General features: G+C 39.0%; 1 protein-coding gene across 1 annotated transcript; it reads left to right on the forward strand.

Moving 5' to 3' along the window:
- The first annotated feature begins 14,647 nt into the window (after positions 1 to 14,647).
- On the forward strand, positions 14,648 to 15,413 carry LOC135698540 (uncharacterized). Its single transcript, XM_065218566.1, has 2 exons — positions 14,648 to 14,770; positions 14,832 to 15,413. Exons 1-2 carry the CDS (start codon positions 14,768 to 14,770, stop codon positions 15,411 to 15,413), a joined length of 585 nt encoding a protein of 194 aa, XP_065074638.1. The 5' UTR covers positions 14,648 to 14,767.
- Positions 15,414 to 15,703: the final 290 nt, after the last annotated feature.

Below are 15,703 nucleotides of genomic sequence, written 5' to 3' on the forward strand. Positions count from 1 at the left end.
AGCGTTCGTTTTGCTCAGAGATGCATCAGATTAACTGATATATCCTTTCAGATGTCATCACTCATACCATGCAAATTACTCTCTGATAACCGAGATTAGCAGATAAAAGTGGCCAATCAGAAATGGTCGTGTGTAAATTCAAAGTCGATATATTACAATTCAACTCACGTGGGTGGATCATCTGCATTTTCGCAATCGTGTTAAACAGAATTATATCCCCATTTGAAAAAGCATAAAGCCCAATTCAAAGTAAATTTGGACGCATTCAAGTGATCATAACTCAAGAATTAAACAACATACATGCAAGGTTGCAAAGACTCATTTCAGCTAAAACAATGTTTTTCTAAATTATGAAATAATTAGATGCCATGATCAAATTTTGAATTGGTAGGATACAAGAAGAGGTTGCAAAGAATGTGTTTGACATATTAAACCTGTTTATTTCACTTCATGAGAGTCACAATCAGCGATTTTTCACAAACTCACTCACTCACTCACTCACTCACTCAGCGATCAGCAAATCGCTGATTGTGACTCATAGAAAGCAAAATTTACAGGTTTTATGTTTCCAACGCATACTTTGTAACCTCTTCTTGTAAGTTACAAGTAAAACATGCCATCATACCATCTTTTGGTTTTATTATTCCGAAAAACATTATTTTAGCTGAAATGAGTCTTTGCAACCTTGCATACATGGTTCATCAAAACGTCAAACAAAAGGGTATTTATTCAGCTTTCAAACGATATGTAACAAATTATTACATTTTACCATTTCGAACGAACTGTCGCACTTTACTTGTGATCGATGTCATCTTGATCTGCACAGTCGGTGGTGACACTGTATCGGCGAACTTATTCCACTTTAAACGCATTTGTTGTGCATTTGTCACTTTTTACCGCATCCTCGAAGTTTTCGCTTGACAATTGCCCAATATTTTTCGATCGGTCTGAGCTCAGGGCAATTCGGAGGATTAATCTTTTTTGCTACGAAATTAGCATTGTTTGCAGCATACCATTCCAATACCTCCTTAGAGTAGTGGCAGCTATAGTCGCTATATTCATAGTCTGGCGGATAGAATTTCGGGAACCAATTGAACTGTCAAATAACGGAACCAATCGAGCATATCACGACCAACAACAGAAAAGAGCACATCAGGTTTTGTGACCTAAATTCTGGAAACACTTTTCTCGCGATTCAAAGCTTGCCTAGGCAAAACAACATCATAATTTACTTGGGGAACGTTTTCCCTATTCTATGGTGCTTTTAATTTGCGTTCAGTTTGCAAGGAATGAAATATCTTAGTTTTGATTATAATATTTGAGCCCCTTTTCATTTATTGGTCTTCAGTATCTTGAATTGGTTCCCTTTTTTGCTAGATGGAATTTCTCTCCGCCAGACTATGAATATAGCGACTATAGTGGCAGCTGGCTAGATCCGGCCAAAACATAACGATGGTCTTGTGTTGCCGAATGAAGGGTAAAATCCGCTTTTTCAGACACTCTTTAATGTAAACCTTCGACGTCATTGTATGATATATGATGAAAACCTTGGTTTTAAGGTCACAACTGCAGATTCCTTGCCAAACCATTAGTTTCCGAGCAAACTTTTCAGCAAAAACAAATTTATACCTGGAAGAGACATCCCCACGACCAGTTGCCAGGTAAAATTTTCGTCCGGGGATTTGTTTATAATCCATTTTGACATATGTTTCGTCATCCATTAAAATACAGCCATCAAATTTCGTCAAAACTCGTTCGTATAGTAATCGTGCTCGCTTTTTGGCCACTAAATTTTGTTTCTGGGAGCGATTCGGATGTTTACTGGCACAAAAAGACTTATATCCTTCTCTTGAAAGGATGTTACGCACGGTGAAAAAGTTGGAAACATATTTCTTTGCCAAATCACGTATGGAGACACCTCGGTTGCTTTTCACGTACCTCAACACTTTTCTCCTCAGCTCTTTGTCCCTAGTGCCACTTTTATGACAGATGCGCTGTACTCTATCCACACTCAGAGTATCCTTGTAGCGTTTGATTACAAGACTCACCGTTGACTTTGGGAATTTTAACACTTATTGTTCCATGTTCCATGATTCGTAATTCCGGGATGCGCCAATCAATCGAGAAAAACTTTTCACCAATTCCTTCGTTAATGAAACATCCGAGGGGCACGCAATAACCTTTAACTCCTACGCAAGCCTTTTTTAAGTACAATAATTACAGTTAACTACATGATTAATTACTTTAATTACGAGCGTCGGAATTGTTTTGATTTAATTACTTTTAAGTACAAATTTCAGTTTTAATTACAAGTCGCATAAATTAAGTACATTAACTCCATTAATGTACAACGAGAAATGTACTTAAATTTCCCCCAGCGTACCGTTAGACCCTTTCGTTATTGGCCCGTGAAACAAAAATTCACAGGCCCTTTTGCTACGTTAAGGATAATGTCAGCTCTGATAAATTGTATCGCTACCGCTGTTATGACTTCAGAATAGACCCTATAAACATACATCTCCTGGGACCTACGAGGAAATCTACGTTGGTGATTGGTGCCAATTCACATGCAACGATCGGTTCGTGATTGGAAATGTAGTCGGATTTCATTACTGCCGAGGTGTAGGCAGGGCAATTAACTATATCCTGGATCACGCCCCTGTCACAGCACCGGAGAATGCGACAATGAAAGGAATGTTTGTGTGTGCTGCCTGGTTCAACCTAAGAAATAACGAATTTAATTTGGTGGATGCGAACGAATACAGAATTACAAAAAAAATTGTTAACCTTTGCGTGCCTAACGTCTAAATTTGCATAGATTTCAAAAATCAATTAGCTCTAAAAACATAATTTCTCAATATTTTTCTTTACAACAAATTGAATTTTGTCTTGAATCTATTGAAGATTCTGAATACATCTGAAAATATTTTGATCAATTCATGGTTCCTGAGTTATATCGGTTCCCGTTGGGGTCACTTTTGGTCGGCATTCGGCTTTATTGTTCTGTAATAAGTATACACACGATGAACATCATGTTTTTTTTTTTCTCAAACGATGTAATTGGACCAGTGGCAGCTATTTCGATGGTTCACAATCACATTGGGCATCCCGAAAATGTTTCAGTGCCCCGGGGAAGTGGCCAATTCTCAACAAGAACCAAAACCCATCATTCGACATATCAAACTTCATGATTTTACAAATCTTGGCCAGTAATGGCCTTATTGAAAGTCCATGGTCACACTAGCCCTTCCGGGAATGTTCCGGTGCCCCCGGGGAAGTGGCCAATTCTCAACACGAACGAAAGCCATCGTGTGACATATCAAACTTCATGATTTTACAAATCTTGGCCAGTAATGGCCTTATTGAAATTCCATGGTCACACTAGCCCTTCCGGGAATATTCCGGTGCCCCCGGGGAAGTGGCCAATTCTCAACAAGAACGAAACCCATCGTGCGACATATCAAACTTCATGATTTTACAAATCTTGGCCAGTAATGGCCTTATTGAAAGTCCATGGTCACACTAGCCCTTCCGGGAATGTTCCGGTGCCCCGGGGAAGTGGCCAATTCTCAACAAGAACGAAACCCATCGTGCGACATATCAAACTTCATGATTTTACAAATGTTGGCCAGTAATGGCCTTATTGAAATTCCATGTTCACACTAGCCCTTCCGGGAATGTTCCGGTGCTCCCGGGGAAGTGGCCAATTCTCAACAAGAACCAAAACCCATCATTCGACATATCAAACTTCATGATTTTACAAATCTTGGCCAGTAATGGCCTTATTGAAAGTCCATGGTTCCGGTGCCCCCGGGGAAGTGGCCAATTCTCAACAAGAACGAAAGCCATCGTGCGACATATCAAACTTCATGATTTTACAAATCTTGGCCAGTAATGGCCTTATTGAAATTCCATGGTCACACTAGCCCTTCCGGGAATGTTCCGGTGCCCCCGGGGAAGTGGCCAATTCTCAACAAGAACGAAACCTATCGTGCGACATATCAAACTTCATGATTTTACAAATCTTGGCCAGTAATGGTCTTATTGAGAGTCCATGGTCACACTAGCCCTCCCAGACATGTTCTGGTGCCCCCGGAGAAGTGGCCAATTCTCATTAAGAACCAAAAACCCATCGTGCGACATATCAAAATTCATGATTTTCCAAACTTTGGCTGGTAATGGCCTTAATGAGACTCGACGGTCACACTAGCCCTCTCGGGCATGTTCCTGTGTCCCCGGACGAACTTTAAACTTCATTATTCTGCACGGCTAATAATGGTCTTAGACAGTCCACAGTCCCATTTAATTGTCCCCCCCCCCCCTCGGGTAGATTTCCAACTCCCAATAAGAACCAGAACCCCTCGTGTGACATATCAAACTTCATTATTTTACGTAAATCCGTCGGTAATGACCATATTAAGAATTCAAATTTGCTATCCCAGACAGCTGAACGGACACTGGAGCTGGTGAATACTTTGGACATTCACACGCTGTGCTATTTCCGGGAAAAAATCGCAGCTGGTATGCAATTGTCTTCCCAGCACGGATAACTTGAGTGTGTCAAGTTGATCGGTAACGATCAATTCGTGTCCTGTGCACATGGGACTCATCGTTTCCTATCGGTTTGGAGTTCTGCCCATAGTATTGTTTAGTTGACCCATGGAAAGATGAACAATGGGGAGGCGAATTTCATAAGTGCTATCGCGTCAATTCTGAATACGGATGTGATCATATGTTGGCGATAATACAAATAAAAGCACACAATTGGTTTGAATCATCTTAGTGTCTGCAACCAAAACCTGATTATATTTTTTTTGTCAATGAACTCTGCCTTAAATCCGTTAATTATTATTAGTATAATAATATTAAGTTTGAAAGAAATATTGAAATAATTGAAAAATTCACGCGTAACATCAGAAAATTAATGCAAATGCAAATACATCTTCCATTGAATCTGTTAATTCAGGCATCATCATAATATCATCATCTGTCGAACTGTGCTGCGAGAATGGCTTAAAATTCGAACATTTTTTGATCGGGAGGAAATTGCTCGAGGAATTGCTTGAATTTAAGGAAATGTAAAATTTGAAGACTTGTCGTCACAACTAAGTGATTCCCATTTCATTTGTATGGCAATCACGGCCCTCATTATGAGTATCACTTCCTTTTCACTGTAGATTGTCGCTAGAGTTGTAAACCGATATAACCCACTCGTGACAATCGATTTTATTCTAGTTCTGCATTAAAGCGCATTATTCAACGAATACAGTGCACTAGATACATCAACAAATGCCTGTCAAATGTTTTTTGTTCCAACCACCAGGGGCGCGGTGGTGTATTAAACCGTGCATCCAGATTTACTTTGAATCGAGCTTTATGTATGCACAATTTGAATTTTGGAGGATTTTGCCCACACTTAGCTTTGCATCTGTAAACGAGAACCAAATTGCAGGTTCAATCTAACCCTTTGAATCCCGAAAATACAAATTAATGATTTGATCTGATTTGAAGTTTTATTCGCTTGATTTCACAACATAGATAAGTGGATGTTTTTAATGGTGAATACATATCAATAACACATTTTCACGGTGGAGGAATCGCTAGGAAAATCAGAAGAAAAAAAAACATTCAGTGCAAAGCAAGTTTCTCTAATGCTTTTATTCCATGCATCAATACTTCTTATCTTTCACTGGTGAAAATTTCAGAGTGGTGTCTCTTACAGATTTTGAGTTGTATCACAGAGAACAGACGTTGAGAATCGAACAATATTTCTGTAAAAATTTGTGAAATGATTCCTATTCAACTTAAGCGCTACTAACGGCGACTTCCCCACTTAAAAAATTCTCTTTGACAACCTGAAGGCGCTGGCGTTGCACAAATTACACTAGACACTATAGACATAATCCAGACAATTTCGTGGACTGATACTGTTTTCAATAACATCGACATGATTCTGCTTATACCATTCAATGACATCCCTGCTGTAATCGCACCTGGCTAAGTCGGGCCAGAACTTTACCGGACCTTCGTGTGACTGAAAGAAAGGCAAATTTCTCTTCTGGAGACATTGCTCCAGTGATGAAAACCTTTGAAGGTACAGCACGCAACAACCATCCTACACCATCGACTAGAAATACTTGGGGTAACGTGGGCTTTAGGTAGTGATGAAACTTCGCTAGAACTATTCCACAGCCGCAGACAATATATGAGCAAAGGCGGGCGCACACTTTTTTGCCTGTATATAAATTATCGCACTAAAGCTTCATGATAGCATTTTCAACCAACTCTGAATATCGTTAACTTCACGTATGAAGTAACATAAACACACTTTGAATGTTTATTTTTTTCCAAATCTGCAGATGCCTTGCCAAATCATCAATTTGCTAGCAAATTTATCTGCGAAGTCAAATTTGAACGCAAGGTATAATTTTTGACCTGGAATTTGTCCAATTTCACGTAAATTTCAACGTCCATCCAAATCCATCAGTTGCACTTAATTAGAACTTGCTCGTCCAGCTTCCGAGGCAACGAGGTTTTGTTTCGGCGACCTGTTGGGATGTTTGCTGGCATGGTACAACCGAAAACCTTCTCGCATACAGATTCGCCGAACTGTACTGTGCGCCGCACTGAACCTTTTCGTCAGATCACGCCCGGAGATCCCAGGATTATATTGGACTGCCCTAATGATCTTCGCTCGTAATTTCCGTTCACATGTTCCACTTTTACGTTTGTTTTGCTTTGCGCGATCCAATGTTAGTGTTTCCCGATAACGTTTATAGACGGTATTTACTGTCGATTTTGAAAATATGAGAATCATTGCAATCATTCCTCCTGACCACGTTGGGTTTTCAACGTGAGTGTGTAGAATATTTTCACGTCTCTCGCGTTCCATCTTCGATAACTTTTAAACGAGTGTATCCCCATAAAAAAAATTGACAGATGGGGAATTTCCCTGTCGACCGACGAAATCGGTTCAAATCAAATCAAATCAAATCAGATTGACCGCCCACGGTTGCTGCTCTGTTATTACCAGATCAGCTGCAATTACACACACTAAGATTTTTTTTACAGGAGTCAGTATTTTTTTACTGGGTTTTTGAATTACTGAAAATGTCGGTAAAAATTCAAATGATCGTTATCCGTAAGGAATCAATGAAATCGACCAATTTTATTTTCTATCATTAAATGGGGTTTACAGAACTAAGTATGACAAGTTCAGAACAAATTTTCTCATTAATAAATTTTCCACAGATTTTTAAACTTTTACCGAACAGTTCCGCAATTCAAAAACTCGGTAAAACCGTACTGACTCGATTAGTGTGTGCACAGAGAACCAACAGATGATGTTTGGGACTAACATTCATCCTCAATGTGTAAGAACTGGAGATCTAATATTTAGCAATACCAGCGCCGGCCGTGTCCGAATGCAGGTCAACTTGGGAATGGGAAGGAATGTGTTGACGTAATACTCGCTGTGAAGGAAACCGAGAAATCCTCTGCGCTTCCACGAGAAATCACTGGGATGTTGGATGTGGGGGGAAAGGTTGCACGCACACGCAGGGATCGTTTTTTTGGTAGAGCGATTATAATACACCACACACACACACACACACACACACACGCGCGCGCACTCATCCAATTTCTATTTTTAGATCAGGACCCACACTGTGTTAAAGTGATGCGATCGGTGTTAAAGAAGAATTTGTTTTCATTAAAATCTAGTGGGTATAGAATAAGGCAAAGTGAAAAATTGCAAGGAAGGGGACGGGCCTGGGATTGAACTCCCGACCTTCTGCTCAGTAAGCAGAAACGGTAACCACTGAGCTACCGAGCCTCGTCCTGTCGACCGACGAAATCGGTTGTATACAAAAAAGCCCTATTAGTAAACCGAAAACTTCGGGATTAGTACACTGGTTATTTTTGTCAGCATATTCGTTAGTGTATTTAATCGGATTCCGCCGGGACCGTCGGCCATAGATTTAATCTAGTGTAAAATCTGGAAATTGTATGTTTTTTGATCGGTGATTATTTTATTGTACGTATTAATATACAGACGAATTTGGTTTACGTAGTGATTATAAAATAGTGACAGTGAGGCTAAGTGAGTGCAGCTTTATTATCAAATTTCATTACAACCTGGTAAGTTGGTATTAATATTTTTGTTATTTAGGAAAGCATACAATGGCAAGCAGGTGGAGTACTTGGGTAGTAAAAAAAAAAAGCTGCTAAACACAAAGAATACGACAAGTTATATCACCAATACCTGGAAGAATCAGATATAAAAAGTGATTCCGATGATGATCTGCAGCCCTCAATGGAGCATGAACAATGGAGCATGAACGACGGAATTGAAATCAGTTTTGAAGGAAATGAAGAGCCCTTGATTGAGACACTGCAAAAGGATGGAATACATCATAATGATTCTATTAGGTATCCTAGTAATGTAGACAGTGGTCAGATAATAAACATATCTAGCGTTCAGAATCGTAAGGGCCTAACTGCGATAATCGGTTGGCATCAATCTTAAAAGTGAAGCCCACCTATTTCCATCCACCAACTACAGGTCGTATAAGTGAAGCTGGTCCTGGTCTTATAAGTGAAAGGACACACTGACTTACAGATTTGCTGAATTTTGGATCTGTACATGATATAAGACGCCCACTCCTATCCACATATAAGACCAGAAAATGAATGCAAATGTCTAATAAGTGGATGCAGGAGGGGGGGCGGTCTTCCTTGCGTTGGAACAATTCTCAGTGCATTTGCTGTTGCTTTTGTTAGCCAATATAACCTTTTACGATACTGTATTGAAAAATGTTCAGGAAAATGCAAGGAAAAATTATTAAAATTACAAAAAATTACAACTTACCCCAAAGGTAAAATCAATGAAGAAAATCTGTCATATTAGTTAGGTCCTCATGATTCTGCGTGCTAGAATATGTTTTAATTTATATACAAACTATCAAAGCCACAATGTACTAAAGCAGTGTTTTTTTTCTGTTTCTCCTAGCAGCAGTGACACTGTGCATGAAAAAGAGCGAGACGGATGAATTCGAGGCAGAAAACTTTAAAGATCTCAAATCTAACGTTCCACTGAAATATCGGCTTGCATATTTCGTGTCACGTTACCACCTGAGTGTTGAAGCTACCAAAACATTATTAGAAATATTTCGAGATGAAGGTCTCGATGTTCCGATAAGTTGTGTGACCTTGTTGGAAACTCCTCAAAGTGCTTTACTGCCTAAAAAAGTTCACCCTGGTGAATACGTCCATTTTGGAATTAAAAACACGTTTTCTAATTTGGTTGGTGATTCAATTGCGTCAACAATGAGCGAGATAAATTTAGACATCAATATCGATGGTCTCCCCGTTTCAAAAAATGGAAGATGCTTATGGCCTATCCTAGCTGCATTCCCAAACGTGTTCGAAATCTCTCCGTTTGTTGTTGGGTGCTATGCAGGTCTGAAATAACCATCTAATTTTGATGACTTTCTGGTTGACTTTGTAGCAGAAGTCAACGATTTGATAGCAAAAGGTATTGAAATAACTCCTGAATCTGGAACGGTCAGACTAAATTTTAAAATTCGCCTGTTCATATGTGACCGCCCAGCAACGTGTAAAATAAGCGGAACGGTGTCACACGTCAGCAAACACGGTTGTCCGAATTGCGAGCAAGTTGGTAGCCGCGTAAATTGTGTCATTGTTTATTCGAAGGAAGAGAGCTGCGCACGAACCTGAACATCACCGTGTCCAGTCCGTTTACGGAGTTGAGCGCATCAATGGATTGGATATGATTCTACAACTAGGAGTAGATCCTATGCACGCTTGTTACCTTGGTGTAACAAAAAAGGTACTTGAAAGCATGTTCGGGAAGTTGAAAAAAGCCGGATACAAAGGGAGGAGATTGCGTAAAACTGATCGAATTAAAACAGGTTTGTTCTGCTGGCTTTGATAAAGATGAAATATTTGTCTAATTTTTCACTTTTTTCTTTAAAGGTTCATTTTACTTTGAATTAGGGAAGCTCAATCCAAAGGAATTTGCAAGGCGTCCAAAACCATTCGAAGAATTGTCTAACTTTAAAGCAACCGAATTTCGTTTGTTTGATTCTTACATTGGTTTGCTTGTCACCGGGAAGTTCTTTGAAAAAGAACATCACGAGCATTTTATGTTGTACTATTGTGCTCTTCGTCTGCTTTCTATGAGAAATCCATTAAACAATGACATAGAGTTAGCAAGACAATTTCTTAGAAATTTTGTTCATATGTTTCATAGATTCTATGGTGCAACTGGTCTTACGCACAACGTGCATATGTTATTGCATTTAGCAGACTATGTTGAATTGTATGGAAATCTGCCCTCAATCAGCGCTTTCAGGTATGAAAACTTTATGCTAGAGATAAAAAGAACTTTAACTAAAAAGCATCAACTTGTGCAGCAACTTTACAATCGAACAGTTGAACAAACAAAAATCGCTGAAAAGCCTGGTTATCAAAACCAATTTGCAGAAATATTTCAAATGAAAAAGCGTCTATATGGCTGTTTATTTGCATACCGCACCTGCTATTTTAATAATAGAAAAGTAATTAGCGTAAACGGCAAAGATGATTGTGTTATGATAGATGGAATCCCTGCTAAAGTTCTTGGTTTTGCAGATTATGAAGGCCAAAGAGGCGCAATTACCAATTGATTTTACCAAGATTGGTGTATGGTACGCTGAAAATTTAACCGAAGAAATTGAATTGCAATTTTCCTTCGCGTGAAAAGTTTTGAGAGTAAACTTTTTAAGGTCATATTGTTATTCAATTGTTCCGAAAATTTACTTATTTTTTCACTGAAAAACGTTATTCCTAAGAGGCATGGCTTAAAATTTATGAATTTTCAAAGTATGTCATGTTCGGGAAAATCTGAAAGCTCAACTAAAATTTTCCAGAAAAATTGACCACCTACAATTTTTTAAATATTTTTATCGTTCTTAGATCCATAAAATCTACATGTGGGCAAAATTTCATTAAATTCTTAGACCCTTCGGCCTATTTTGTCCGATAATAAAAAATCTCCATATATTAACCACAGACAAACAGACATAACACTCACAAATTGCGCATAGTCAATTCCCTTGTGTTTGACGTTTACACACTACCGCCATCTGTTCAGCGTACTGCCCACCAGAGTGTACTCAACAGATGGCGGTTATGTTTAGCGACGATGTTTTACAGTGAGAAATATTCAGTTGGTTATGTCTGTTGGCCTTTGATTAAATATGAACGTTGTGATAACTTTTAAACAGCCAGACATGTACCAGGAACGTGCTAAAAATGTGCTGAATAAAAAAATAAAAATTAATTAAATTTTTGAACAGAACAGGATTAGTCACCGCGACATTTTCAGTAAAATGGGTACTTTTTACTCATGCACAAAAAAAAATAACATGCAGGGTAAAAAGTACCCATGTTTTGAAGTATTCGTCGAATACATATTAATGAGTAAATCCCCTTTTACTCATTTAATGTGTTAGGCCACTCGCTAAAATGCGTGCGCACTTTTCTTTAAAATGGTAAAGTTTTACTCTTTAATTGGGACTTTCAAGTCACCGTGTGAAATGAAGAAAACAACTCTCACAAGATCTGTCCCAAAAATCGTTCGCTCAATCGTTTTTGGCATGTCAAGCTGTGCTGACTTTCATTTTGCTTGGTGAAATTTTTTTATTGTTCAGTAACAATTAATGAGCGACTCGAATTCGTTGCGAAGATTTTTGGAGAGGGAATTTGATCGAATCAATGCTCGGTTTGACAGAGGTAATTATAGTTATTCACTTTATTGTGCTACGGCACACTAATTAGTATTTTTTTTATATGTTTTTCTTTAGTTGAACAACAACAACGTGATACGTTGGTTCATCAACGAGCGACACGGGAACTGCTATCAGAATGCAACAACCGGCTCCAGCTCATCCAAAAGCACATGACGCCACCAACAAAACGGACGTTTCCGGTAAAAACCATCGAGGATTTACAAACTGTTGTTGGCAAATTCGAGCACCCGGATCAGGCAGCCGATATCAGACAAGAAATAACATATCCTTTGAGCAGTGTCAACCAGGATTAATGGCTGCGGGCAATAATGTCTGACCAGGTTGTTTCCCATTAGCATACCGCAGATGAAATTCGCCATTTGAACTTCATCAAACATATACTGAGTAAGTTGTTTCGGTTTTATTGATTTCATATTTAGTAACCGTGTTTGTATTTTTCTTCCGTATAGATAACATCACATTTACCACGGACAAACAGTTCACAGCCTTGGTGAACCAAGGGAAAGGAAGAGCATACTCACAACGACGGAGAGAAGCAAAGAAATCTGTGGCCAAGGAAAATGCCCCACCCTTGGCTCCACCTTCCAGAACTGTAGAGCTCTTTGGGAAACCATCAGGTGCGAAGAAAACTAAAAAGGAGGAAACGCGTGTTGTGGTGCATATGGTTGAAAATGTAGATGCTTCTCCATCGGATTCAGCGGTTTAGGGTTCGGAGGAATCTGATGATGACATCGAGGAAGACGTTGAATCCCCTGCCTATACTCCGCTGAAATAATCGTAAACTGTTGTCGGTTTTTTCTCTCTATATAATAAATAAATAAACCTTTCAAAACCAAATGTGTATAATGTTTATTTGTTGAATTCAATTTCCTCTTCTGTACCATCTAGTATACGCTCACTTGATATTAATAATGTTGTCTGCCAATGCATTATTCAATTATATCTGTCGATTTAGTATGTTTTATCAGAAGGAACAATTTAATAACCCGATTAATTAGTGTACTTCATCTGGTTTCATCAATTTCATAAACCGATTTAACAGTTGACTTAATCTTTCCCATCGTACAAACAACTGAATGAACCGATTAACCACTCTATTTCGTTTGGTTTCATCAATTGCGTATGCTGATTTATTTGTCGACTTAATCTGTTTTCATCATAGAAACAATAATTTAATAAACTGATCAACCAGTATATTTCGTCTGGTTTCATAGAAGCCCGGCTACAACTCTGTCATCCTACTAATCGTTCGATTTGGTCGCTTCTAGTTGACTGATTTCCTATGTTTTCGACTACCGATTTCGTGTGCTGACGCGTCGGCAACCTCCCTTTGAGAGTCGATGCAACAATTTATAAATACGTCGGTTTCATAGTCGGTCAATCTTACCGACGTGAACCGATTTAGTCGAGGGGAAAATCGGGAGGATTTTTTATGGGGATCCATTCAGCCAAACGTCTTGGTTTAATTTAAAAATGACATATTGCTGTACAGGGTGTGCCATATTGTATGTTGGTATGTAAATATTGAACAACTTTGACATTTGTCAACCGATTGACTTCAGTAGACAAATTTTGGAAACTTCAATTCAGTACAATTTTAATCATGAATCACTTCACACCAAAACAACGCGCTGAAATCGTAACGATGCACATTGAAAATATTTGTAGAGTTGTGTTAATTCAACGTGCATATCGTCGAAAATATCGTGACAAGCAGGCGCCGACTGACAAAACTGCTCGTCGTTTGGTGTCAAATTTGGTTGAGCATGAGATAGTGGGAGATCGTCCACATGTCGTTGGTTGAAGTGGTATGAGAAAGTGTTGCCTAGGACCCAAATGTGTCGTATCGCCACCGCGCTCTGCATTTTGACGTCAGTGGATCAAACAATAAATAAAAAAAGGACTGGACGCTTAACGGTGTGCCATGCCACACTGCAAATCAAACAATTCAGTTTTTGCAACTAAAATTCCCTGGACATCTGGTATAAAAAAGGCAACCTCTCCAGGTTTGACGCTTCCAGACTTATTTTTGTGGGGTTTTTTTTTAAAGCAAAGTTTACGCCAGCAAGGCTCAGACCATTGACGAACTCAAGGCACACATTTGTGCCGAAATCATCGCTATATCGCCTAAGATAAAAGTGATGAAAAACGCAGAAAAAATGGCACACTTTACTGTGGCGGCTACTTGATTGATGTTGTATTCAAAAATTAGTCTCGTATTTGAAAATCGGTTGTTTTTTTCCAAGTTATTCATGGTTTACATACCGACATAAAATATGGCGCACCCTGTATAGTTCGAAACACATATTTACGCTATAAATCTATTTTATTTAAAAATAATATGCGAATACAAAATGTTATCAAAAAATCAGAAAATTGATATAAAAGAAACACAGATATAATCCATTACTAATAGTGATGGAATTATATCTGTGTTTTTGACATGGACTTAATTTTGACACACCCATTCCAACACTCAGGTCATCTACCTTACCATTTTCACTATCATTATTATTTACACAAACACGTATCGAAACTAACAGTAGTCATGTCATAAATCTGATATGAGCTAAGGTGAATATATATGCTAATTGAATTACATATCTGGTTGAACCTGATGCCGATCAACAAACGGTGAAGTAAGAAACTGTGTTTGACCGCAGATACAAAGTATTTTCAGTGTCAATACACACCAAAGCGAGTCAGTTGCGGATCTCTCGACCTGGGAAACCGAAGGCAGCTTGCAAACGTTTTGTTCGTCAATTATCACTTTGGTATATTACTCCATACAAGGTGCGCTGGACATCATCCCCCACTATAAGGCGACTGATTCCGCCGAACTATTTAAATAAAACGAATGATCTGCAAACCATTAATTGTGATCTTGAAAGCGAAAGGTACAACAAATCCATCCTCCTGAGGGAACTGCTGATTTGCTAGAGCAACGTGTTGAAATGGTAAATATTCGTCATATTCGTCAATCAAAAGCTTGATTTTAAAGGACATTATTTTTTTCAGAAAAGTGCATTGCTGGTTTTGGCCGTGATCCTCGGCTGTAATGGTCAAGGATATCAAGGATATTACTACCCCAAGCCAAGCATTCCACTTGAACCAGCGCCTGTTTGTTCAACATCGTATGTAACGCAGACCCTCCGAGAAGCCGTCCAAGTTCCTGTATATTACACATCAACCGTGGTGGATCGGCAATACTTCACAGTGTTTTCCACCGTCGTTCAACCAGTGACCCAAATTGAAACCCAAACAAGAACAGTGGTTATAACGCCAAGTCCCGTGATCCTATATTCCACTATCGTGTCCACCGTAACGGCTTTCAGCGGCATTCAGGATGATAGCAGCAGCAATCAACAATCCTTGAACAACGGTTATCTTCCTCCACCGGTAGTAAGTGACGATGCTCGGGGTCGTCCAAATAATGAGTACCTGCCTCCATGTGGAGAAGAGTCTCGAAGCAACACAGGGGTTAACATTTTGAGCCTTGCTGGTGTTGATAGTGATGCTGTTAGCCAAAATAGTGTACGGTTCAACCCACTGGAACAGCAGCAAATTTCGCTCAATCTCGGAGCGTTGCCTCCGTACTGATTGATGCGTGGTTTGCATGCAAGCGTCTAAGAACGAGATGTAGATGTAGGAAACGAGTGTGTGATGATGTGCGAATAGATTTAGGCGTTACATATTAAGAGGATTTGCTTTCGATCCTGTTAGGTGTGTTAAATAAAAAAAAAATACTTCTGAGAGAGAGACGCTTCTGTGTTCGTGTTTGAAGTGAGGCTGACATTGATTTTTTCGTTGACTACTGCTATATAGGCCTATAATTTTGTAATGCAGTGTACTTAGAAAATTCCACTCGTTCAAGGGCATTTGGTGGGATA

This window comes from Ochlerotatus camptorhynchus, unplaced genomic scaffold (assembly GCF_037179485.1).
Source record: "Ochlerotatus camptorhynchus isolate MF236.1 unplaced genomic scaffold, CSIRO-AGI_Acam_v1.1 ptg000089l, whole genome shotgun sequence".
Taxonomy (NCBI): Eukaryota; Metazoa; Arthropoda; class Insecta; order Diptera; family Culicidae; genus Ochlerotatus; species Ochlerotatus camptorhynchus.